Source organism: Ambystoma mexicanum, chromosome 12, assembly GCF_040938575.1.
Source record: "Ambystoma mexicanum isolate Mex_15411 chromosome 12, UKY_AmexF1_1, whole genome shotgun sequence".
In the NCBI taxonomy this organism is placed as follows: domain Eukaryota; kingdom Metazoa; phylum Chordata; class Amphibia; order Caudata; family Ambystomatidae; genus Ambystoma; species Ambystoma mexicanum.
In genome coordinates this window covers 542,295,113-542,322,030 of record NC_090936.1, presented here as the reverse complement: position 1 = coordinate 542,322,030, position 26,918 = coordinate 542,295,113, and the positions used below count along the sequence as shown (strand labels likewise).

Here is a 26,918-nt window from a genome sequence, read left to right as displayed (position 1 = left end):
AGGGCTGTATTGTTGCCATTATGGGGCAAAATAAAAATCAATAGTAATGGTACTGGTATCTGTTCGCACGGGCTATGAGCAACGAAGGTAGCTGACCAGAGAACCGAAACGCGGCACAGAATACTCAAAAAAAGACAGCGAAACGATTGGAAAAGCAAATCTGATGTCTGATGAGAAGCGGTCTGTTTATACTTATTGAGGAAAGAGGCGTCCTGCTATTTCCATGGAGACATGTCATTAGCTGGAACGCAGAGAATGTTGACACAAGACATGCATTGGCGTTGTGAAATGGGCGGTACGCATCTAGTGATCTCAGCCTCAGGGGCGAGGGATATGATTTAGTGCCGCCAGGGCAGTCCACCTTGGGCGATACAGCAACGGATAAAATTATCAAAAGATGGTCGTGCCCTGTTGCCTGATTTCGCATGTGTAAAAAAGAGGAAAACTAATGTAAGGTGCATAGGAAATGTTTGTACGATCGATCAACTTATGCTTAAAAACACATCCCCGAACCCTCTGAACAATAATATTTTTGAGTGCACTATTCTTTTAAGAACATTACCGTTAATATAAAGTATATGTTCATGGAGGTTGAATATTTGCATGCAATGTATGTGACACCTAATAAGATATACAATTTAAGGAAGGAATGCCAGGCGTATTGACATATGTTTTAAAATGTGCAATACTTTAAATGTTCTGGCAGGTGTTTGTGCCCACTTAAGTGAGTTCTTGAGGAGTGTGCTTACTTGTATATTTGATTTACGTTGTAGCTTTAACAAGGATACACATGTTTAGAAATTACAAAAGGTTGCACTGATATTAGGTCTGTGTTATAATATCCATAATAACTCAGAATAAAAATAAAGTGGTAAAAATTAACAGGTACAAATAAATAATGTTACACTAAAAGTAATCTACACAGCAAAGACATAGGGCCTCATTTCGAGTATGGCGGTAAATAACACTAATTACCGCCATGGCGTAAATACCATGTACGATGTGGTTGGAAGGCGCTATTTCCACCATATTCCGACTTCGCGTGCACGAGTATTCCGCCATGGCGGTAAACTCCTTTGCGGCATAGCGCAAAAGGCCCCGTCAAACCCCTTACCGCCATAAACCTAGACGTATTTAACACCATCGCCTTCGCTGGAATCCGTAATCAGCGGAGACCGTAATTTACGCTAACCGTAAATTACGGCCACCGTTAAATACCGGAAACGGAAATAACGTCATCGCACAGGAACGGGAAGCATCACGGCGGCCATATTTAAAATCACAATCCATTGCAATCCTCTCCATACAGGACATACAGGACTCCATACAGGACTCAGATCGACCAAATATACTACAGAGAACAGCATCATGCCTAAAGTTCTGAAAAAGGGCGCTGCGCGCATCCGAAAAGAAAAATTCACCCAGGATGAGTTACAGGTCCTGGTCGACACTCTGCATGAACATGCAGATATCGTATTCTGCAGCGACATGCGTAGGCCCACCATCCTCAGAAAGAAGGAGATATGGGAGTTGGTCGCACAGAGGGTGAGCGCCGTTGGGAACACCCCCTGCAGCACAACGCATTGCCGCAAACGCTGGGATGACCTCCGTCTCAGGGTGCGGGCCATCCTGTCAGCAAACCATCAGCAGGCCCTGGAGACAGGAGGAGGCCCAGGCTCACCCATTAAAATGATGCCCTGGGAGGAAACATGTGCGGAGATGATGGGCACAGAAGCCATCGAAGGTGTTGGCGAAATGGATTGCGGTGATCCCTCATCCGCTGATGCAGGTGAGTGTCATGAGTCCAAACAGTACATGCATCCCTAATGTAATTCACCGCAAAGGGCCGGCCAAAGAGTCACATCATGTTTGCTTCGTAGACCCCCCCCCCCCGCAACCATGTCGTAACAAGTGGGACCCAGGATGATGTCAGGTGCAAGGCTGACACCCATATTGGCCATGCCACACAGAAAGCTGGTCAATGTCACTCACCACAGTACTCCGCCAACATGATTGACCCCGCCAACAGTATGCTTTTACCATCCAAGCCAAGTTCACTCACCGACCAAAAGATCACCAAGACGCTGCTCTCCCAATGTGTTACCATAGGCTTGAAGTCATGATGACCCCCAGATCATTGCTCATGCTGTCTCTCTCTTGCCCCCCACAGGTAGCGGTCATGAAAGTGAGGAGCAGGAAGGCTCCCGGCCAAGTACCTCCCGGGACAGGGGCAGGGTACAGCGCATACCTGCCGGCAGACATAAGGCCCATACTACACCACCTGCTCCAGCAACCCCAATGGAGGGTACACAACCCCCACCCGCGCACCTGGACATGCCTGCAGTTCCGCCGGAAACATGCCCCACGCTGCACCCTGAGGAATCCAGCATGTCAGGGGAGAATGCTGCCATGTGCCTCCTTAGTGTGCCAGACAGCCCCACATCCTATTCCGTGGTCAACGTGGAGGAGACCAATGACTACAGCCCTGAGTCACCATCGTACAGCCAGGTTGCACACAGCGACTCCGGGTCGAGTGATGGCCCAGGTCTCACAGGCGAAGGGGTAACACCTGTCTCACATCAGCCCACTTCCCCTGCCGGAACACCTGAGAGGCCTGCAGGCCCAATACCAAGCCTGCCAACCACATCCCCCACATCGGCCGCAGAAGCTGTGCACTCCCAGAACCTCACGGCCATGATAGAGGAGTTTCTCCGGGACAACCGGGAATCAGGGTTGGTGTATCACAATGACCTGCAGGCTCTGGGCGAGGTCATCACTACATGCACAAACCGGCTCTGTGAGGTGCTCGGCAGGATTGCTGATGCCCTGGAGGCAGCAACCCCCAGACCTCAGCCCCAGCACGAGGAACCACCCTCCCAGTGCTCCTCCACGCAGACCAGCCCGGTCCGCAGGTCACAACGCACAATGCGAAAATGATACCCCAGGCTCGGGGAGTGCCCATTGACTATGAAGCCACACACATGTGGCCTATGTAGTATTGATGGGACCATTTTGGGGCTGTTGTGGGGGGAGGGTGAGGGGGGTGAGGGTGTGCGTGGGAGTTGGGGGGCAGGGGGGTGAGGGTGTGTGTGGGAGTTGGGGGGGAGGGGGTGGAGGGTGTGCGTGGAAGTTGGGGGGGAGGGGGGTGAGGGTGGAGGATTATTTGTACACGTTTTCACATGATTATACAATACACAGTTTGGTCTATCCTGGAAAACAGAGTGGACATTGATCATTGTGCATGTGTCTTTTAATGTCTCACAGTGCATGTAGTACATGTATCCCCACACCCAGTGCCCAATGTCCTGTCCTCCTCACCCCCTCAGCTGACTTGTGACTCAGAAATATTGGTCAATCAATGCTTGTCGCACGTGACGTCCCTCCTGTGCATCGGCCCGTGATGCTGTCCTGCCATTCCTTCCTCCTCCTCCTCCTCCTCCTCCTCCTCATCTGGTGGTAGCAGACCCACGTCAGGGGGCAGTGGCACGTTCCGATGGATGCACATGTTGTGCAGCATTGCACATGCCATGGTGATCTTGGCCACCTTCTCGTGGCTGTAGATGAGGGCCCCACCTGACCGGCTGAGGCAACGAAATCGTGCCTTCAAAAGGCGGAAGGTCTGCTCTATCACCACCCGTGTACGGGTATGAGATCTATTGTAGTCCTCCTGGTGCCTGTTTTGTGGGTTGCGGACCGGGGTCATGAGCCACGGCTTCAATGGGTAGCCAGCATCACCTGCATGAGAGTGGAATGAAGGTAAGTGTTCGTGCAATCATGGTGGAGAACTGTGCTAATCTGACATTGCAGCAGGTGTTCACTGGCCATGCACACATGTCCCAGGATACAGTCACCCCATTACATCGTACAATGGCGTTGACTGTCCCACCCGTATGCATCTCTCTACCCCCCCCTTTACCACCCAGGTGGAGTATGCTGACAGCCTACTCACAGCCCCAATGGACTGCCATGGCCCATTCCGGTTACTCACCAAGCAGCCAGGTACGTCGTTCAGCATGTCGCTCCATGTAGCGTGGTACTGTAGAGTTCCGCAGGACCAAGGAGTCATGAGTTGATGAGTGTGATGGCTTTACTGGCATTACACACCATCTGGACGTTGATGGAGTGATATTGCTTGCGGTTGCGATACAGTACCTCCATGGCATGGGGAACCACCAATTCCACGTGGGTGCAGTCGATGGCACCTATGCAATTTGGCATGCCTGCAAGTGCATGGAAGGCAGCTTTGGTATCATATGTCTCCTGGGGAGTCCGGGGGAGGCATATGTAGTCCCTTCTGTGCTTGAGGAGGGCATCGAGCACTTGGTTGAGTATCCAGGAAAATATGGGCTGTGAAATTCCATGCATGTGCCCCACTGTATGCTGGTAGGTCCCTGTGGCAAGGAAGTGGAGCACAGACACTACCTTTAGTAGAGGGGGGATGGCAGTGCTGATTTCTATTAGGCTCACTATGTCGTTATGTATCAGGGCCACTATGGTGGTTATGGTGTCCCGGTCAAGCCGGTACAGGGTGTGTATCTGCTCTGGTGTGAGGTTGAAGGGGGTGGGTCTGATGCGTGGAATTGGGGGCTGACGGCGTGGTAATGGTGGCTGCACCGGTAGGGCATGCTGGGCCTGTCTCTGCCTCCTTCTCCTCCTGTGTATCCTCTGTGGTGGGGGCTGTGGTTGCTGTGGTTGCTGTTGTTGATGTTGTCGTAGTTGCTGCCTTGCAAGCAGGGCCTCCAGCTCCATGAATGCTGCGAGAATTGGTATCATCTTGGTGTGGGAGGGGGTGTGGTGTGTGGGTGTGCTCCTTTTGTGCTGTGCCTGACTCTATGGACTCCACCTGTGCTGATTGGGAGCACCTGTTCCTCTTTCTGGCACTGTTCAGGGTTGTTAACACCTTCTCTGCGATGCCGGTAATGACGCCATGGCGTTAAGGTACTTTGCGCCCTTGTGGAGCCCGTTTTTACCGTGTCCGCTTTACTTGGGATCAGCACTGGTTAACGCCTTAGCGTTATTCCGACGTGGTGTCTCGGGCGCGCGACACTGGTCCGCTATTTACGCCGTCGTACTTTACGGCGGCGGTAATTAGGGTGTGATGGGTCGGAATAGTCCACGGCGGAAAAGGATGGCGGTATTACTTTACCGCCATCGTTTTTCCATTAGCGCCAGACTCGGAATGAGGCCCATATACATTTTGAATGAAAAAAATTAAACATAAGTAACTATTATGCACATATTCTTTCTAAAAAAGTGTTTTTGCTTTCTTATTGATGTTAGCAGTACAACCCCACCATACTACTCCAGCTAAAACCTATTACCCAATTATTCGCACATAAATGTTTTCAATCTCAAAAGTATAAGTCTCATTCTTCCAATAATGGTTCCAACCCTCAGCTGCTCTCCTCAACTTTTATAAACGAAACCGTTTTGATACCTGCTATGAGTTATTATTTGGTTTGTTCTACATCACATTTTTTATTGTTCAAATATTACATTTGAAATGTTATTGCATTCAATATTTTTTACCCATTTATTTTCAGTATTCTTCATTTTTGGGCATTATTTTTACTGTGTACCTGATATTAGTAATGAGAGTAATAGCTCTGATGTTCATCTGTTACACTTCAGACTTCCCCGTTGGCATCCTTGCAGAATACAACTTCTTTACAGGCTCCTCTATGGTCCAGGTACAAGCTGCCATGGCGTCTGTACAAACGTCGACGCACTCCAGGTCACCTGACACGCCTTGTACGTGGAAGACGTACAGCAAGCCACGCTCCTCTTACGACTATAAAACCACCGTCTTCCAAGGGGCTCGTTGCTGCTAATTAGCGTTACCAGCTACACGCGGTTTCATCCGTTTCTTCTTTGTGTATCCTTACACAAATCCTTATCTGAACTCCTGGTTTTGACCTTTTGCCTGAAATTTGGATTGCTTTGTCTCCTCCCTTGTTCTTGTTGTGATCGTCTGGTTGTTGGACTCGGAACGCTTCTGGATACGGCTCTCTTCTGTGTCTTGCGGTTCTTCACTGGTTGCCGCTAGGCACGTCAATTTGGCTGTTTTCATCCGGATCATCTCAACAACTACTCAACCATAATCGTGTACTCAGGTACATATCTATTGTCTTCCATGGACATTGTTTTCTTTTGGATTCTGGGACATTGAGTGACTTTCCTGTGAGATTACTCTTCAGTGCATTTGAACGCTTTCCTGATCTGCACCAACCCGACCCTAGTGCGTCCCTCATGCCGTCCGGGGTTACTTACCTATACTAACTTCCCTGTTTGTTTTTCTCCTGTCGTTGTCTTCAGAATCCTGAACTCCTCTTTCAATCCTGGACTCCTCCTACTCCATTTATCTTTACTCAGGTCACTTGTTATCAATTCTATAGCTAAAGTGGGAAACGATACTGATTTAGATTTATTCCACTCATTCGTGTTATTCTTTGTAGATTATCCCGGGGAAATGCAATTCCACTCCAATATCCATATAGGTAGTTTTCCAATCATTTACTGTTCTAATCACTTGTTTAACATCAACACATCAACACTGTCTAATATCTTGGTATTCTTTTGCAGCATTGGTATTGGCGGTGTGTGTTCTCCCCGCTCTTTTATTCAATTGACATCTCTGTCTGTTCTACTGAAACAGCAGAGAGGTACATTGTGGAAAAGAGCCCCTCTTTGAGGAAGCCTGAGTCTTGTACTCAGGGGAGCTGGGATGGAAGGCTGAATTCGGAATTCTATGCTACCAACATCTCCAAGGTCGTATTCTCCACATCTTTGACCTATTTGGAGTGGTGAGTAACAGAATTAGCAGCCTTAAAAATGTCCACAGAGGCCAGTGATGCTTTGAATCAAATTGTGCAAATGGTCACGGATCTACGTACCGACTTGACCAATGCACAAGAAGCACTGCGCCAACGCATGGATGCCATTCAGTCTTTGGTTACCACACCAGCGTCACAGATGGCTGGTGCCGGAGCTACAGCATCCGGTTCAGGGTTTCCACCTCCACAGCAGGAATCAAATCCGATCATGCTTACAACCCAGTTCCCGCTAGCTCCTCCTGAACGCTTCCTAGGCGACCCTAAACAATACAGAACTTTCATCAATCAATGCAAATTACATTTTCTGTGTCGCCCCACCTCATTTCCCACATCTACAACCAAAGCAGCTTTTATTTTGTCTCATTTGGGAGGCACTGCAGCCGCATGGGCTAACCCGTTGTTGGAATCTAATAGTCATGTTCTGTACAATGGTGATGCCCTTCTTGCTATGATGAGTAAAGTATTTGATACACGTTATACCACTCAAGCTACTGATCTGGAACTCTTAAAACATCGACAAGGAAACAATTCTTTATTGGTTTATTTGGCTCGATTCAATCAGTTGGCAGCAGAGACTGACTGGCCTGAAGAAAAGAAGACAGATGTCTTCTATCAAGGCCTCTCAGATGATCTAAAGGACATTCTCTCCACTGTTCCTGTGGTTCCCGCAGCATTCGGGGAATTACTAGATTTAGTCCTTCAGATTGATGCTCGTAAGTCTGAAAGACACGGCGAAAAGAAAACAGCATTGTTCAGCTCAGTTGCAGCAGAGGCCTCATCTCCGTCATCTCCTGCACCTGAGCCTATGCAGATTGGGGTGATTAGGGGACCGCTTACCCCTGCTCAACGAGAATATCGTCGATCACACAATCTCTGCATGTATTGTGGGGCCTCTGATCACTTGTTACCTGAGTATACCAAAAAACCTAAAAGAAAGGCGGGAAGCGCCAAATCCCGACAGTAGACAGAGTCCCTATGTCAGGAAACTCACCCTTGGACTTTACAGTACAGAATCCGAGTCATTTAGTTCGCCTACCTGTTACATTTTCTTTAGATCATGGTGTTTCATTCCAGACTACAGCTGTGATTGATTCAGGTGCAACAGGTAATTATGTTGATCAATGTTTCGCCACCATGTCAAAATTATCATTAGTTCGCAAAACTATCCCTGAAACAGTTAACGCAGTGGATGGTTCACTTCTTGTCTCTGGAATGGTAACTCACCAAACAGTTCCACTCCATATGAGTACTGATGAAGGCCATACTGAAGACATATCATTTGATATCATTAAAGCACCAGCTTACAAAGTCATTCTGGGCATTCCATGGTTGAAACTTCATAATCCTGCCATCGACTGGTCGACAACTCAGATTCAGTTCCCTTCCAATATGTGCAATACTCGATGTACTACATTACTCGGTATTACCCATGATAGTCCAGTCAGGGCGCTAGTTTCACCTACTATGCATATCGGAGCTGTCTCTAAAAACATATCCTCTGTGATACCTTCGCAATATACAGATTATTCCGATGTTTTTGACAAAGGGATGGCGGAGACTCTGCCTCCACATAGAGCTTATGATTGTCCAATAGACCTAATTCCGGGAGTAAAAATACCATCCGGCAGAGTGTACTCCCTCACTCTCAAAGAAGACGAAGTTCTTAAAGATTACATAGACAAGGCTTTGTCCATGGGATTTATTCGTTCTTCCAAAGCACCTATTTCATCACCACTTTTCTTTGTCCCTAAGAAGGAAGTCGATCTACGTCCTTGTATAGATTATCGTGCTTTGAATGCAGCAACCATTAAAAACCAGTATCCTCTTCCTCTGATTTCTGTCCTTCTTGACCAGTTGGGTTCTTCCAAAATATTCACTAAGCTCGATCTTAGAGGAGCTTACAATCTCGTCCGCATGAGAGAGGGGGACGAATGGAAGACCGCATTTAAAACACGTTATGGCCTATTTGAATATCTTGTCATGCCTTTTGGCTTATGTAATGCCCCGCCCACCTTTCAAGCTTTCATGAACGATCTGTTTTACGACATTCTTGATCAATTTGTTGTTGTCTACCTGGATGACATTTTGATTTATTCTCAAAACCAGGAAGACCACCAAAAACACGTCAAGATAGTACTCCAACGTTTGAGAGAACATAGATTGTTCGTTAAAGCCGAAAAGTGCACATTTCATGCCTCAGAGGTGGAATTTCTGGGATATGATCTTACTAACAATGGTGTGCACATGAGTCAATCCAAAATTAGTGTGATCTTGGAATGGCCTGTGCCTAATTCAGTCAAATCATTACAATCATTCCTGGGATTTGCAAACTTCTATAGACGCTTCATCAATGGGTTTTCTGAAATATCTGCACCACTTACCTCTCTGACAAGTGTCAAAGTACCATTTGTATGGTCTTCAGAAGCTCAGGGAGCCTTTGATCAATTAAAATCAGCCTTCACTTCCGCTCCTGTCCTCAAACATCCTGATCCCGAGCTTCCTTTTTTGTGTGGTGTGAAAACAAAGAAATTGATATGAGGCCAGGAAGCCCAAAGCAAACACACCAACACAGGTTACAAAGAACATACAAAGTGCTTTATTCAAAAGCTACAACAATTACCAAGAAGTCAATTGACAAACGGATAGCTATTCGGCTCTCAGAGTAACAGAACGAACTTCAACGAGAGTTCACTGCGTTAGTGTGAGAGACCGTACATTGGGATACTCGTGCTTTTATACTTTTTTATCCAGCTCTGGCCAACCCCCTCGCGGGTTAACCATTCTTAGGACCAGGCCTAGGGTTCCTCGCAAGGTCAATCCCCTAATGTATGCATTTCGATCAGTTTCGCTGATACAGTTGTTCATTTACACATAGGTCAGGGATAGGACAAGGTCTCAGTTCGCGACCCCGACAAGTGGCCTGCAGGCATATTATTTATTCATGTGTGCGGAGGTCACAACGGCCAGAATCCTACTCGAAATGTCATTCGGCCTCCATTTTGGTGTTCAGGGTGACTTCCACATTGCAAGAGAACCTAAAATGGCGGCTAAATCCAAGATGGCGATTTACACAGTACATTAAGGTCAAGACCTTGCCGCGGAATCTATTTACACGATGTTTTAGACAACTTGGCGTAGGCCAACACACATTCAAACAATGCAATAGGAGGTATAATATTGTTTCGATTCCGACAGACCCTCCTTTTGGCCTATGCCAAGTGCTACCATCATTCCTAATACTTTTGAAAATAATTCCATGTGTTATCATCCATAGATTCCGCATCATTGTCTGTAATGTCTATAGCCATAAGGTCATTCATAAAACCCTCTTGTAACATGAATTCTTTCGATGCAGTATCTGGGGCATATATTTTATGCCCTATTGCGCTCACTGCTTGGGCACAACATCCCCCTAACATTCCACATATACTTGGGAGGCATTGAAAACAGCAACAAAGGAATAACAGGATCCCCAAAATAACCAGAATAACAGAAAGCACCTTCCAACCCCAAGATCGTAAAGAATCCCAGAACCGAGTGCTAAGGTTCCAGTCTCCTACAGGGATATGTACTTCAGAACCAGGAGTATGCAAGTTCTGTATTGCTTTAAAAATTGTTGGCGAGGAGTCTGGACGAAAACACAGCAAGCGGACCCCACTAATTTGCATACTCCACCGCGTTCTGCCAAAATGACATCTAATGCCATTCGATTTTGGAGTGCTACCAATCTTATTGCTTTTTGCTCTAAGGTCATATTGTAGAGTATGTCCGTGGTCCGGTTGATCGTTCTTTCCAGTACCCTTGCTAATCCCCTAATGTTCTCTGAGTTTGTTATCTGTCCCCAAAAGGGCACAACTGATTTTGCTATGTCTCCCAATACTTGCCCAGGGGTATCTCCGTTCTCGTCTCGCCGCGGGCGAGCCTTAGAAATCTCTAATGTACTTGCTACAAATACCCCGGGTAACAATATTCCTAAATAACAGGTTCCCTGCCAATCCTTGGGCAACCAGGGAAATGCTAAACTACCACAAACAAAATAAACAGGCCCCCCTACATACAGAGGCCTGTTTTCCCCAGTCAAATTTACAATGTTTTTACAAGCTTCAAAATCTCCCATTGGCCTAGTGCCATTTCTCTGTACACAGAAGGGAACCGAGTCAGGACTATGATTTATAGAATAAGAAGGAGGTACAGCGTCCTTATTGCCTATCGGAGCCATTTTAAAGGAAATCAGAGTTTGAAAAGGAAGAGATAGTTTATCAGACGGCCTAATAGAAGCGACGTTAGGTTTCCTTCTATTTGCGAAAAGCGAGCATCCCAGGGGAGTCAATTCACGTCTCTCGAAATCATTCAAATTACTTCCATCAAAGTTCCCTGAGATGCTATCATTCCATCGGCCAAAGAATAGTGCTCTAAGAGAGGCATAGCAAGCAGTCGTTAAAGGTAGAGGATGTATATACCGTCCCAGTCCCTTATTCCCATGTTGCGGTAAATGAGTGCAAATCCAACAATTACTCTTATTAAAAATGGCATGAGTAGCATTCATTACTATCATCAGAGTGTTATTATGATACTTTTGTCTATGTTGGGAGTCTCTAGGGGACAGAGTGTGAAGGTGTACAGAGGGAGTCAAAACAGTTGGTACAATCTCGGTCGGTAATAAAGGTTTCAGAGGATAGATTTCTTCAAAATACCAAAGTCCTACAGCAGTAGTTGCAAAAATAACAATTATCATTATCAACACACAGCAGTACGTTTTCGGGGCCCAGGAACATTGTTCATTGTCCAATTTGGTCACCCCCTTATTCACAAGTCCAATGCGGGGGGCAGCAGCGGAGGTGGCAGGCATCGTAGTTCCTCAATCGACGACCCCAATGTTCATTGCTGGCGACGCTACAGTCGCGCAATTTCTTAGTCCTTCCCAACCCTAGCCAGCAGAATCCCTTTTGTTCAACAAAACTTTCTCCTAACAAGAGGATTTCCAATCACTTCCTTTTTCCGAATGCACGCAAAACTCGTGCCGTAGTTCTATTTCCTTGGTCGAAGGTTGTACCTGATGGTACCCAAAATTGTCTGGTCCGGAAGTAAAGTAGCGTCACTTCCTGAGGGAAGCGACGTGTTGGAGGCGACGGAAGTCGCAGAGCTCGAAACAGTGTTTTCCGGAAGTGATTTTTCAAGAGAGTGCGGAGATTAAATGGACTGTTCCCCAAGCTCCTCAGGCTCAGAGAACTTCTCCGACACACTCACAGCGCTGTTTGCTACTCCAAGATCAGAGACTGTAGCATCAGTGAGGGGTTCTGTTTCTTCTGTAACGTGTGGCGTTGGGTGAGGAAGTTTCTTGACGTGCGTCGCGTGAATCCAGTTCTTCTTTCCAGCCACCCGCACTGCTGTCCTGGTGACTAATAACACCTGGTGGGGTCCCCGCCAGCCAGGCGCGAGACAGGAAGACCTCTCGTAGGCCTTCACTAGGACCCAACTTCCAGGCTGTATATCGTGTCCTGGGCCCGTGAACCGTAAAGGTAGAGCTGAGTGTACCTGGTGATAAATGAAATACAGGTTTTTAGTTAACTGGTTACAGTAGTCTACAAGCAATACATTTTCCACCTCTCTCAGGGCTTTAGGTTTTGGGAGACCCCAAATGTTAGCAGGTCTCCCCATCACTACTTCAAATGGAGAAAGCCCAGTTTTAGTCTGAGGTGTGGTACGCATAGCTAATAACACGATAGGTAAGGCATCTGGCCATTTTAGTTTGGTATCAGCACATGTTTTTGCAAGTTTATTCTTAAAAATACCGTTGTGTCTTTCCACCAACCCAGCGCTTTGAGGATGTCTAGCTGAGTGAAATCGTTTCTCAATACATAGGGCTGTACATATCTGCAAAATTACTGCTGCAATAAAGTGAGGACCGTTATCCGACCAGATTATCCTCGGGAGCCCAAATCGAGGAAAGAATTCTTTTACCATAATCTTTGCAGTGGTCATGGTGGTAGCATCTTTGACGGGGAAAGCCTCGACCCATTTACTGAAGGCACAAATAATTACAAGAACATATTTTAGATTATTACATCGTTCCATCTCAATAAAATCAAAGTGAATGACCTCAAAGGGAACAGAAGGGGGCCCAAAACGTCCCCTTGGAGTCACTGTCCCCTTACCCACATTGTGCTGCAGGCAGATCATACAGTTCTGGACGTGCCTCTTCGCAGTCTCCAGAATCTTGTCATTTACCCAAACTTGTTCTAACATTTTCATGATCTGCTGGGCACACACACGCGTAGGACCGTGTGCCATCGTAACCATTGCCAATACATATGAATCAGGGAGCAACCATTTCCCTTCGGATGTATCCACCCAACAACCTTCATCATCCAGTTTCCCCATTCCTTCGGCCCACCTTTTAGATTCTTCTATTGTGGCATCAGTTTGAATATCTCACACAGACCCAATACCTTCATCTATTATGCAAGCATCTCTCATTTCCCTCGAGGCATACATGTCCGTGCTAAGGTCTGTTGCCGTTTGTCTGGCTATCAAGTCCACAAAACCGTTCCCTTTGCCCACATCATCTATGACCTTCCGATGTGCTGCACATTTCATGATCGCTAACTGTTTGGGGAGTGAGAGTGCCGAAAGTAATTGCACTATCAAGGGGCCATGCTGGATCTTGGTCCCATGTGAGGTCAGGAACCCTCTTTCCGACCAGAGCCTTCCAAAGTTGTGAGCCACCCCAAATGCGTACTGACTATCAGTATATATATTTACTCTACGCCCTTGGGAAAGTTCACAAGCTCGGGTCAACGCTATAATCTCTGCGGCCTGCGCGGAGTTATGCGAAATTCTCTTAGTTTTGACAACTTTGCTCAATGTAGTAACTGCATAAGCAGCTGTAGATGTACCATCTGAAAGTTTTAAGCAGGAGCCATCACAAAACAGCTCCCCTTCTGCATTATCCAAAGGAGTATCTATGAGATCTATCCTGCCCTTCGTTTCTTGTTCAGTGGTATACAGGCAGTCATGTAATTCTTCGTCACCGCAAACAGTGTTTTGCGGGAAAGGTAAGAGTTCAGCCGGATTAAGAACACAACACCTCTTAATTTGTATATGAGGGGCAAACAAAATTAGTTCATACCTTGTTAACCGCGCAGAGGTGAGGTGTTGCGTTTGGGTTTTGTTCAATAGAATATCAACAGAGTGAGGTACCATCAAAATCAAACCATGGCCTAGGACCATTCCCTCACTCTGTTTTGCAGACGCGGCAGCAGCAGCGACAGCGCGCAAACATCTTGGCAAAGCACATGCGACAGGATCAAGGGCGGAGGAGTAGTACCCACACGGCCTATTCTTCCCTCTGTGTTCCTGTGTTAACACAGCCAAAGCACATCCATCACATTCATGCACAAATAACACAAAGGCCTTGTCATAATTTGGAGTACCCAGAACCGGTGCCGAACATAGCGCGGTTTTGAGAAGCTCAAATGATCGTTGATGTTCCGATTCCCATGGCAGTGGCAGAGAAATGCCCTTCTTCATCAGAGCCAACATCAGTTTTATCACTATTGAGAAGTTCGGGATCCACAACCTACAGTAAGAAGCCATACCTATCAGGGCTCTGACTTCTTTCTGTGTATTTGGAACAGACATGCCAGAAATGTGTTTTATTCTTTCAGGTGTCAATCTTCTCCCCTCCTTTGACAGGAGGTAGCCTAAATAGGCAACCTCCTGACAACAATATTGACATTTTTTAAGTGAAGCTTTGTGACCATTTTTAGCTAGATGAACAAGCAACAGTACAGTGCCTTTTTTACAAGCACTCTCAGAGTCTGCAGCCAAAAGCAAATCGTCAACATATTGAAGCAACGTGCAAGTAGGTGGCAATTCAAGGGTGTCGAGCTGCTCTTTCAAAGCTCTACTATAAATGCTGGGACTTTCAGTATACCCTTGAGGTGCCCTTGTAAATGTAAATGAGCGTCCCCCCAAGGTGAACGCAAACAGATATATGCTTTCTTTATGTATAGGAATACTAAAGAAAGCGTTTTTTAAATCCACAACGCTGACGTGCGTAGCCGTAGCAGGGATCATTGTCAATATCGTCATCACATCGGGCACAATAGGAAATTGTGGGGCGACCACTCTGTTAATAGCACGAAGATCAATTATGAACCGGTATGGAATAGCATTGTCGCCTTTCTTATATACAGGCAAGATCGGACTATTACACAAACTACATGTAATCTCCTCGATCACCCCACGATGCACAAAATCGGAGACAATGCATTTCAAAGCACGTTCGCCCTCGACTGATATTTTATACTGCGTAATGCGTGGCAGTTTCACCCCATGTTTCAGTACTATTTTAATGGGCTCAATCTGTAACACTCCGACATCATTGTCGTCCACCGCCCACAAACATTCCGGGACAATGCTAAACTCGGGAGGTAAAGGTCGAATCAAGAACTGAGAATTAGGAAGTTGCTGTGGTGAAACCGTCAGCCGTACTCCATCCGAAGAACAATGAATTACTGCGTTCAATTTCTTTAACAAATTCAACCCCAGCAAATTCTCTCCACAGTTCGAAGTGAGAAGAAAAGGACAATGGTCCGTAAAGGGACCCAAAGAAACAGACACCGGTGCAGAAACTGGACAGACAGTTGGTATACCAGAAAACCCTACGGAAACATTTGTTTGCCCTGACAGTGGGATGTTTGGAACCCGAGAATGATCAATGGAGCACTTCTGTGCTCCGGTGTCAATCAAAAACTGGTGTTTCCTATTCCCTACTAATAATTCAACGTAGGGGCCTTTCTGATTAACAGGAATAGGTGAAGGTTCCAAACCCTGCTTCGGGCAATCCTAATGAAATATAGAATCGTCGAAAGGAAGCTCTTCAGAAAGGTAGGCAGCAGAAGGGTGATCAAATATGTTCCTCGAGTCCATACTCGAGGTCTGATTTTCCCGTGAAAAAGGTTGCTGAGGATCTTGTAAAAGCTGACCTCTATCAGGTCCCCCTGCTCCAGGGCGGCCCCTAGGTCGTCTACCCATACCCCCAAACGCACTGTTTGACCTCTGGCGAAGGACAGGGCACTGTGCTCGCCAATGACCTTCCTGGCGGCAATAAGCACACTGATTAATATTCACAAGACCCAAAGGTGCATTTCCTTTTGGGACATACTGACCTCTAGTCTGTGTCGTGCCTCCTCTGGGGTTTCTAACAATTTGCTGTAATAATACTTTGGTTTTCAAATCTCCCTTTCTCTTTTCAATTTTTTCCTTCTCATTATTAACACGGTTCTCATAATACTGAGCCATGTGCAAAACCTCAGATTGAGATTTTGCCTGCCAATCGCTCTCAGAGGACATAATCTGTGACTGGATGTCAGGTAACAATCCACGTACAAATTTGTCCACGAACAACCTTTTCCCCGACTCTGTACCTAAATCCTGTCCACTGAAGTCAGAAAATACCTGCTCGAATCTATTAAAAAATTCGGTGCCACCTTCAGTTTTCCCTTGGACACAGGCTGTAAGCTTGTCCCAAATAATTCTTTTCTCTGGAATTATAGTTTTTAGTTTAGCGACAATTCTATCAGGCAAAGTAAGTATTACCTGTGGTGGTTTCTCACCAGCTGGTCTTTCCCCATCAATTCTAATCATATTAGCCCACGTATCTCCCAACCCCGGCACATCGTCTATTGTCCGAACCTGTTTCCATACATCTACGGGTAGGAGTACAGGGAATAACAAGTCAATGTTGCTCAAGGTGAACACAGAGGACTGCAAAACGGACTCTATTTCTTTGTAAAACCCCGTCGGGTTTTTCCTGATATCGGGAACTGATTGTCTAATTGTGTTCACTTCCTGTCGTGAAAACGGGACGTGAACAAATTGCGTTACATAATGTGCAGGGATATCCACAGCGGGGGCACCAGTCCCAGCGTTGGCGGGGATCTCAACTTTTGGGACAAAGGTCGGAGGAACCTCTCTCATAGGCAACTGAGATATAGGTACCTCCGGCCGCTTACTAAGCAACAGGGCCAGGTCGAGCGCTAAGGCAGCTGTAGAAGTATCGGCTAAAAAGCCCTTTTACAAATCCCCAATAATTCTGTGGGGCAACTAACCCTCTTTCTTACACACTCTTCTTGCAGGTGCTGTACCATGACCTGAATTACCTTTCTTTGCATTTCTACTGTATACTGACTATACGTGTCATATACTTCATCTGACGGAATCGATGAATCCGAGATCCATCGAACCGCATCTTTAGTACAAATTCGTACTTCCTCAGGTGCCGATCTACGGCACGGAAGGAACCGTGTCTGTACATATATTCTATCGTCTTCGTCATCCTCATCTCGTGACTTTTCAAAGTCTTTCCTAAACTCAAACAATTTTTCAACATGCCCATATACTTTCTGCTCTGTGTCCTCGAAAGTGCCAAAGCATTCAGATCTCTCACCCCTTGTGGAAGATCTGAATTTTGTAATCTACCCCACATCACACACAAATGAGTCCCCAAACCTTCGAAAAAAACATTTTTCTCGGGAAAACTATTCAAATTAGATAATGTGGAAAAAACATTAACTTGATCACCTTTCTCCATGCAATGCTTAGCCCATGCAAACAATTCCTGTTTCTTATCTGCAGAAACAGTACTACGAGTCACAATCTTTGATCCTGCACCTGGATCGACTTCAGTCAATACAGGGTCACTCGGGAGCAGAGGTATAGGTAAATTTAATAAAGGTGCAACTATCGGTGCAGAAGGAAGGGGCGGTGCGATAGGTGGAAGAACAACAACCAGAGGACTAGGAACAATAAGTTGTACAGGGGGAACAGGAATAACAACAGGAGCAACAACAGGAATGGGCAGAGCGCCCAAAATAGGAGCATACGGAGGTGGCGCTGAGGCATCAGGCCTGCGTTCGTTTAATAACTTCTCGATAAATTCCTCAGAAACATGGAAATCTTTAGAGGGGTACATTTTCTGGATCCCGAGTGAAAAAGCTCTATCCATATTTTTAACTGATTCTGAACGCTTTTCTTTATCATATAATAATGCTTTTTCAGCGTTTGTTTTATGACGACGTGCATGTTTATCCCTACTTTTAAGCTGCTGTAATGCTTCTTTTTTCCAATTCTGTAACACATCAAAGGCTGCTGGTCTGGCCTTTTTCTTTAACAAGATCGATTCTAAGTATTCAATACGGGGGATCTCAAAACTACCGTTGATTGGCCACTGAAATTCGGAGGCATGTCTGGTCTGTCTGTGCCAAATATCATTAAATACTATACTTCCAATGCCATACTTACAGTACATAGTACACGCCGGCGACCCCTCCTGTGGTGCCGGGTGGCTAAATTCCAAGGATTGTCGATTGATGCGGAACAGAGCCCTAAAGCAGCTAGACAATTTCCCAGGCATTTCACAAAAAATTGGTGTTACCTGGTCAATAATTGTGTCTGCAGATACAATACACCAAATTCAAATTGTGAGAGTTAAATTAAGAGCCGGGTCACGACTGCACCTGACCAAACCTAAGGAGGACCGTACGGTTTATCAAAGAACTTACCTAACGAATTTTACCTTGTGTTTGGTGGTTTCGGCAAATCTGCCCACCTCAAAATTTGGACCCTCGACAAGATGCCGTGTCAGACCACACGACTATCGTCCAAGGATGGGATCGTGCAGCGCTGCCGAGGTATCGCGTCTCGATCGGTCGGGCCCGCAGAATCACACCGTCCGATCCCGGTTCGATAGTCTGCGTCAACCTTCAATGATCCGGCATCAATCTTGAGAGTCCCTATTCGGGCGCCAACTGTGAAAACAAAGAAATTGATATGAGGCCGGGAAGCCCAAAGGAAACACACCAACACAGGTTACAAAGAACATACAAAGTGCTTTATTCAAAAGCTACAACAATTACCAAGAAGTCAATTGACAAACGGATAGCTATTCGGCTCTCAGAGTAACAGAACGAACTTCAACGAGAGTTCACTGCGTTAGTGTGAGAGACCGTACATTGGGATACTCGTGCTTTTATACTTTTTTATCCAGCTCTGGCCAACCCCCTCGCGGGTTAACCATTCTTAGGACCAGGCCTAGGGTTCCTCGCCAGGTCAATCCCCTAATGTATGCATTTCGATCAGTTTCGCTGATACAGTTGTTCATTTACACATAGGTCAGGGATAGGACAAGGTCTCAGTTCGCGACCCCAACAAGTGGCCTGCAGGCATATTATTTATTCATGTGTGCGGAGGTCACAACGGCCAGAATCGTACTCGAAATGTCATTCGGCCTCCATTTTGGTGTTCAGGGTGACTTCCACATTGAAAGAGAACCTAAAATGGCGGCTAAATCCAAGATGGCGATTTACACAGTACATTAAGGTCAAGACCTTGCCGCGGAATCTATTTACACAATGTTTTAGACAACTTGGCGTAGGCCAACACACATTCAAACAATGCAATAGGAGGTATAATATTGTTTCGATTCCGACAGTGGAAGCTGATGCTTCAGGTTATGCCATTGGGGCGGTATTGTCTCAAACCTGTCCGCATTCGGGAGAGATTCATCCTGTTGCCTATTTTTCTCGTAAATTGACAGCTTACGAAAAGAATTATTCCATCACAGAACGCAAACTTTTAGCCATCAGAGACGCATTCTTGGAATGGAGGCATCATCTTTTGGGGGCTAAACACCTTGTAACTGTATATTCTGATCACCGCAGTCTCTTAGCCTTCAAGTCTATGAAATGTCTTACAGCTAGACAGGCGTGGTGGCATTTATTCTTTTCACAATACCAATTTGTTATTACATACCGCACTGCTAAAGCTCAAGTTCCGGCTGATGCTCTCTCGTGTTTACATGCGGATGGCCAGTCTCAACAGATCGAAGCTCTTCCTCTTCTACCAAACAAGGTTGTTTGTGGTTGTTCGGTTCAGCCCTCTTTGTGTTCAATTATCCTTGATTGGGTTTCAAAACATCCTAAAGAGATCAGTGACCTCAATCTGGAAATCATTCAGGGTATGCCATTCATTCAAGGGCGCGTCTATATACCATCAGGTCAAGCTAGAGATTTAGCTCTTCAGTGGTCTCACGATTCCTGAATTGGCAAAACTGTTCTTGACGAATGTGTTTCGTTTTTTTGGGTTACCCTTGGTCATTGTTTCCGATCGTGGCACCCAATTTACGTCACGATTCTGGAAGGCACTTACAGCTTCTTTGGGTATTGAAGACAGGTATTCCTCAGCTTACCATCCTCAAACGGATGGGCAAACTGAGAGAACTAATGCTACCATTGAACAGTATCTACGCTGTTTATGCCTTCAGTACCAACAGTCTTGGTTTATTTCTTTGCCTTATTCAGAATTTGCATATAACAACTCTATGCATACATCAACTGGAGTTTCTCCTTTTTTCGCGGTGTATTGTGGTCATCCTAGGGCACTTCCACTTGATCCGGTATTACCGGCCATTAATCCTGCAGCAAAGGATTGCATCAGAGATATTGATAAGATTCATCGGGATGTACGCTGCCATTTACTCCGAGCTCAAGATCGTGCCAAGAAGTATGCCGATGTGCATCAATCACCTACTCCAGTCTATCGCAGTGGCATGAAAGTGTGGTTATCGTCCCGCAATTTGCGAATTGCAGGTAAACGCTCACTTCTGCCTAAATTTGTGGGACCCTATGTCATTACTGATGTCATCAATCCCGTGGCAGTTAAGCTTTCTTTGCCGCGATCATGGCGCATACACCCAGTCTTTCACGTCTCCTTGATCAAGCCTTTCATCCCTGGGACCCGTCTGCCTACTCGTCTTTCGCCGATCTTGGTGGATGGTGAGGAGGAATATGAGGTCTCGCGTATCCTGGACTGCAGGGTGTCTAGGGGTACGTTTTTCTACCTCGTGGATTGGAAGGGGTACGGGCCTGAGGACCGTACTTGGGAGCCACTCTCCAATTTGCATTGTCTGGTTCTTCTCAGGAGCTTCCATTCTGCCAAGGGGTTGCCGGTGTCTTTGGGGGAGGATGCTGTTACACTTCAGACTTCCCCGTTGGCATCCTTGCAGAATACAACTTCTTTACAGGCTCCTCTATGGTCCAGGTACAAGCTACCATGGCGTCTGTACAAACGTTGACGCACTCCAGGTCACCTGACACGCCTTGTACGTGGAAGACGTACAGCAAGCCACGCCCCTCTTACGACTATAAAACCACCGTCTTCCAAGGGGCTTGTTGCTGCTAATTAGCGTTACCAGCTACACGCGGTTTCATCCGTTTCTTCTTCGTGTATCCTTACACGAATCCTTATCTGAACTCCAGGTTTTGACCTTTTGCCTGAAATTTGGATTGCTTCGTCTCCTCCCTTGTATCGTCTGGTTGTTGGACTCGGAACGCTTCTGGATACGGCTCTCTTCTGTGTCTTGCGGTTCTTCACTGGTTGCCGCTCTGCACATCAATTTGGCTGTTTTCATCCGGATCATCTCAACAACTACTCAACCATAATCGTGCACTCAGGTACATATCTATTGTCTTCCATGGAAATTGTTTTCTGTTGGATTATGGGACATTGAGTGACTTTCCTGTGAGATTACTCTTCAGTGCATTTGAACGCTTTCCTGATCTGCACCAACCCGACCCTAGTGCGTCCCTCGTGCCGTCCGGGGTTACTTACCTATACTAACTTCCCTGTTTGTTTTTCTCCTGTTGTTGTCTTCAGAATCCTGAACTCCTCTTTCAATCCTGGACTCCTCCTACTCCATTTATCTTTACTCAGGTCACTTGTTATCAATTCTATAGCTAAAGTGGGAAACGATACTGATTAGATTTATTCCACTCATTCGTGTTATTCTTTGTAGATTATCCCGGGGAAACGCAATTCCACTCCAATATCCATATAGGTAGTTGTCCAATCATTTACTGTTCTAATCACTTGTTTAACATCAACACATCAACACTGTCTAATATCTTGGTATTCTTTTGCAGCATTGGTATTGGCGGTGTGTGTTCTCCCCGCTCTTTTATTCAATTGACATCTCTGTCTGTTCTACTGAAACAGCAGAGAGGTACATTGTGGAAAAGAGCCCCTCTTTGAGGAAGCCTGAGTCTTGTACTCAGGGGAGCTGGGATGGAAGTCTGAATTTGGAATTCTATGATACCAACATCTCCAAGGTCGTGTTCTCCACATCTTTGACCTATTCGGAGTGGTGAGTAACATCATCTGAACGGAATGCCTTGTAATAGCAAGATGATACCTTGGCTTATACAGTGTGTGCACTAACCAAGAGCTACCTTACACATTACTTGAATGCATATCCCCAGATTACCTAAAGTAGCAGTAAGTGACACATAATTTGGGATACTGACTGCAGGGTCAATGTAGGTAATGATACTGAAGGTGTGAGGGAGTTTTGGTTGAAATGCATCTATGGTTGGTAGGATGTTGTTTTTATTTGATTGAAACTATGTATTGTCTGGCAATGATCACGTTTAAAAAAGAAATGCATTGAACACAAACTACTTCCGCTGTTTGTAAGTCCTAACATATTTTGTTTTAGTAACAGAAGCAAGACATCTGCATAGTGACTCTGCATTTCTTTTTCTCTACAGACACCATTTTGCTGTAAATGAATAAAGGAAATTGGAGCTCGATGACAGAGTTCATCCTCCTGGGACTCACTGATGACCCTCAGCTGCAAGTCCCACTCTTTGTACTGTTCCTACTGATCTATATCATTACATTACTTGGGAATGCAGCTATAATCACATTGATAAAGATCTCCCCTTCCCTAAATACCACCATGTACTTTCTGCTGAGTAACTTGTCATTTGTAGATCTCTGCTATTCCTCTACCATAACACCAAATATGGTAGCTAACTGTGTCATGGGAAGAAAGGTGATCTCTCTGGCAGGATGTGTGACACAGCTGTTTTCCTTCGTTGTCTTTGGGACAGCAGAGAGTCTTCTTTTGTCTGTGATGGCCTATGATCGATATTCAGCAATATGCCACCCTCTGCTTTATTCAGTAATAATGAGTGAGAAGGTTTGCATGCATCTCCTAATTTCGGTCTACGTTTGTGGGGTTCTACACTCCATGGCACAGACTGGGTTCATCTTCAGATTGTCTTTCTGTGGCCCAAAAGAGATATCCCATTTTTTCTGTGATGTCCCACCTCTGCTGAGGCTCTCTTGCTCTGACACTTCATTCAATGAAGTGTTGATGCTGGCCTGTTCTATCACTGTAGCTTTGGTGTCCATCTGTATTATCCTTACCTCATATGTTTACATTATTTTGACCATTATGAGAATTCCATCCTCACTTGGGAGGCACCAAGCTTTCTCCACTTGCTCTTCTCACCTAATCTGTGTCAGCTTGTTCTACTGCACTGGGCTCTTAATGTACCTCAGTCCTAATTCTAGCCGCTCCCTGCACGCAGAAGGTTGGCCATCAGTGTTCTACACAGTTGTCATTCCTATGCTCAATCCTATCATTTACAGTTTGAGGAACCAAGATGTAAAAATGGCATTAACAAAATGGATTCAAAAGCAAGGTATACACATAAAGGTGCTATACATATAAGCAGCTTGCATTAGTGTGTGCTAGTTAGCGTTTCCTCTGAGGTAGCTTTACAAAAAAGATCTATATTTTGAATTCATAAAGCGTATTGGTGCATTGGTGACGTGGATCCATTCATAAAGAAAAACTACAACCGCCCCCACTTTAACTAAAAATCAACAAATAAGTCTGCCCACATATTCCTCCCTGCTATATGATGAGTGAAAGCAGAGACGAGTGACTGCTAGAGAATGATGTCATGAATGGTATGATGCATGGCACCCTTTGTATGTCTGTGGTGTTAGAGTTCTGTGTGTGTCGTCCTATCCTAGTGCACTGCTGAATGTATGTCTGGTGGGTGATCTCGCTTGATGTAACCTGGTTGACTGATCTTGCAACTGAAGAATACTTGAAAATTAAGCAAGACATTGATTTCTACTGTGACTAACTCCAGCTCCAACCTGGTCCTTACTGTCTTTAACTAGAATAGTACACCATATTCTAGTCTGTCTTACATATCTGTCTGCCTCTGTTTGTGGATCTCTGGATGAGAGAGAGGTATTTGGTACTTGTGTTTTGTCTTGCTATTCCGTGTCCTACATTCAGGGTAGTTGTTAACACTTTGACTAGGCAAAGGATGCTTGGTACTTCTGTCCCCTTTGCTGCTTCCTGTTTTGTACCTACCTTCACCTGGTACACTCCAGTGTTTTTCAATAAAATCAACTACTCAAATAAGCTACCTCGTGTGTCATTCTTACTTAGTTTCTTCGTGTTCTTATACTGGGAGAAGTTCCAGGCATCTACAACAGCAGCACACAGGAGAACAACTGGCTCTGTGAGGTGTCAGCCTGCAGAAGTCACCACCCATCCTTCAAGAAGCAGCCTCCCCCAGGAATTGCTACCAGGCAAGTCAACCAGGTGAGGGGCCCAGACCTGCAACCTCCATCCCATAGGCACCTCCATTATTCACAACAGCAACCAGCATATTCCTGCAGTGCAAGGGTCACACTAGTGATGAATCCTATCCTGCCAACCTTCACCCACTAGAACTTTCAACACAGGTCTGGAGAAGGACTAAGCATCATGGGTTTATACAAGTGACTATATCCAGCTGCCAGAACCAGCCCTGCTTGCATTATTGTAGCTGATTCTACTACACAGCTGATACTGGCCCTTGTTTGAACCTTTACCAGAATGTTTTTCCAGATAAAAAGACTTCTAGTGACAACCCCATATCCAACCATTGGACTATAGGACATGGGACTCAACACGCTTCATGACTGGATATCAACTTGCTAACAGTAACTGAATGCATTGTTACTACTCATGTGGATCGTTATCCTGGGATTTGATTCTGCCTGCCATCTTGTATCTGCATGACCTCATGTTCAATATCTCTAGAATGTATTTCATGCGCCTTTGGAGTTTGACTTTGTTTCACATGTGTATCGTACTGGCAACCCCAGGTCCAGCATCACTAAGACACTCTCAGCATCTTTATGCAAACATGGGGATCTCCCCGACTCAGATGTTACTGTCCTATTCGTGTTTGGGTTTGGCCAGACCAGCAGCATCAAAATGCCCCTGGTGCCATTCTCCAGCTTGGGTTCCGGTTCAGAGAAGTTGCCCCTTGTTGCTCTTATTTGGCTCCCATTATGCAGGCACAATCAACAACCTTATTCTAATTATCTTGGCTAATATGCATTTGATCTTTTCACTACTGTTGCCTATTTATGGTTTCTTACCTGCAGTTTCATTTTCACCTATGTATGGTTATTTACATAGTATTATGGGTCTGTTTCCCCATATGGGGAATGGAGTCTCTGCACCCTCAAAACCTTATCTGTCTATTTGTGGCATGGCAGTACTTTACGTCATATGTGTCACCCAGCTTATTTGCTGTCTTCATGATCTTCCTGCTGTGCCTACTCATTTAATCACGTTTGGAATCCTCTGTCATTTGCTTTTCTTTGGTGTTGAATCCTTGAGGGCAGGCCCTGTTATGTGAACTCTCCAGTGGGGTACAACTTCTTTTTGCCTTCAATACATTTCTCCATGCTCGTCTGTGAAGAAAAATTATCTTGCCTACCTTACCACCAATTGTGCATTCCAGTGACGAACGTCCCTCCAACATTAACCACTGCTCCTTTAAAGTCTAACCTCTTATGCTGTCTTTCTTTATGTTTTTTTTTTAAAAAGGGGGCACATGTGCTGTATACTCTCTTGCCGACCTGCCTGCCTGCCTCTTTGCGTGGGACCCTGTGTGGGTGGCAGGTTTATGGATTCCTCAAGTCAGTGTTCTGTCTCCATGTCCCATGTCCCACAGTTGGGACAGTTGTTGTCACCTGGTCTGGGTGAAGGATGCACTTCTGATCCTTTTGCAACATCCTGTCTTGTATCTCCCTCTAGCGGCTGAGGACAATTCTCATAGAAGAAAGGCAACTACACTGAGAAGCTTCCTCATGCACTATCTCTACTTCCTATCTTCATATTATTTGACGCACATGCGCACGCACACAAACACACACACTTCAGAGCACTGATAGAAGCATGTATGTGGCACTTGAAGTATTTTCCCTTTTAGTATTACCATATCAACATTAACATTGAGTGAACATTAAGGTACACATGTATCTATCTTCTTTTAATCTGTATGTAGTACTAGTTGCAAAGAAGTATGGACAACAAAATGCTATGTTTTAGAGTTAAAATATATTTTTCCTCACTTACAAATTGGCAACGGGAATTACGTTTTTACTCCCTAAAAATGATTTCAACCCAGCTTCAAAAAAAGGGAGGAAAATACTACCACTTTTAAATTGTATCTGGAGAATTGAGAGCCTCTATTGAATTACACCAGTTTTCCAAGCATACCAATGTATCTGCATGTCTATAGAATGTTCTTTCCCTGTATGGATGTTGTACTATATACGCGTTTTTATATATTTTACGGTACAAATATGACTGATGTATGTATCTGGCAGTTTTATTGTCAAAAGGAAAAAACATTTTTGTGTGTGTGTGAATATTTGTGAATATTTATTTATATTTGAATTTGTATAGCGCACACATGCCCTCAGGCATCAGGGCGCTACGATCCAGTTGCATGTGTCCCATCGCTGGGGAGTTCTTGGTACAAGTACATAAATATTTAAACATACGAAACATTTAACATAGAGGTAAGGATAAGGCAGTCTTTATACATAAATTCAGAGACAGAGACAGTACCGTTGCCATGCCGGGGACTACTGATGTAGGCGGTGATGGCTCTCGTCAATTAGTTCATGTGAACAGCCAGGTTTTTAGGTTTTTTCAAAAGGCCCAATAAGAGTTTTCGGCCCTTGTTTGTGGGAGGGTGTTCCAATGTTTTGCAGCAAGGACAGGGAAGCTTGCTCCTCCTGCTCTGGTTCGTTTGTATTTGGGTTGGATCAGCCTGTGGGCGTAGGGTGTTCTACTGGGCCTGCCAGTTAGGTGGGGAACAGTTTTCTGAGCTAGGCATCTGTGGGGGATGGTGTGTGTCTTGAAGACGA

At 45.4% G+C, this 26,918-nt stretch overlaps 1 protein-coding gene across 1 annotated transcript in view; it reads left to right on the top strand.

Moving 5' to 3' along the window:
- Positions 1-22,458: 22,458 nt before the first annotated feature.
- The window catches only part of LOC138514547 (olfactory receptor 5AR1-like), an 86,011-nt gene continuing 81,551 nt past the window's right edge, over positions 22,459-26,918 (top strand). Inside the window, exon 1 of the mRNA XM_069630010.1 lies at positions 22,459-23,383. Coding sequence (XP_069486111.1) covers positions 22,459-23,383 — 925 coding nt within the window. The remainder of the gene's footprint in view (positions 23,384-26,918) is intronic.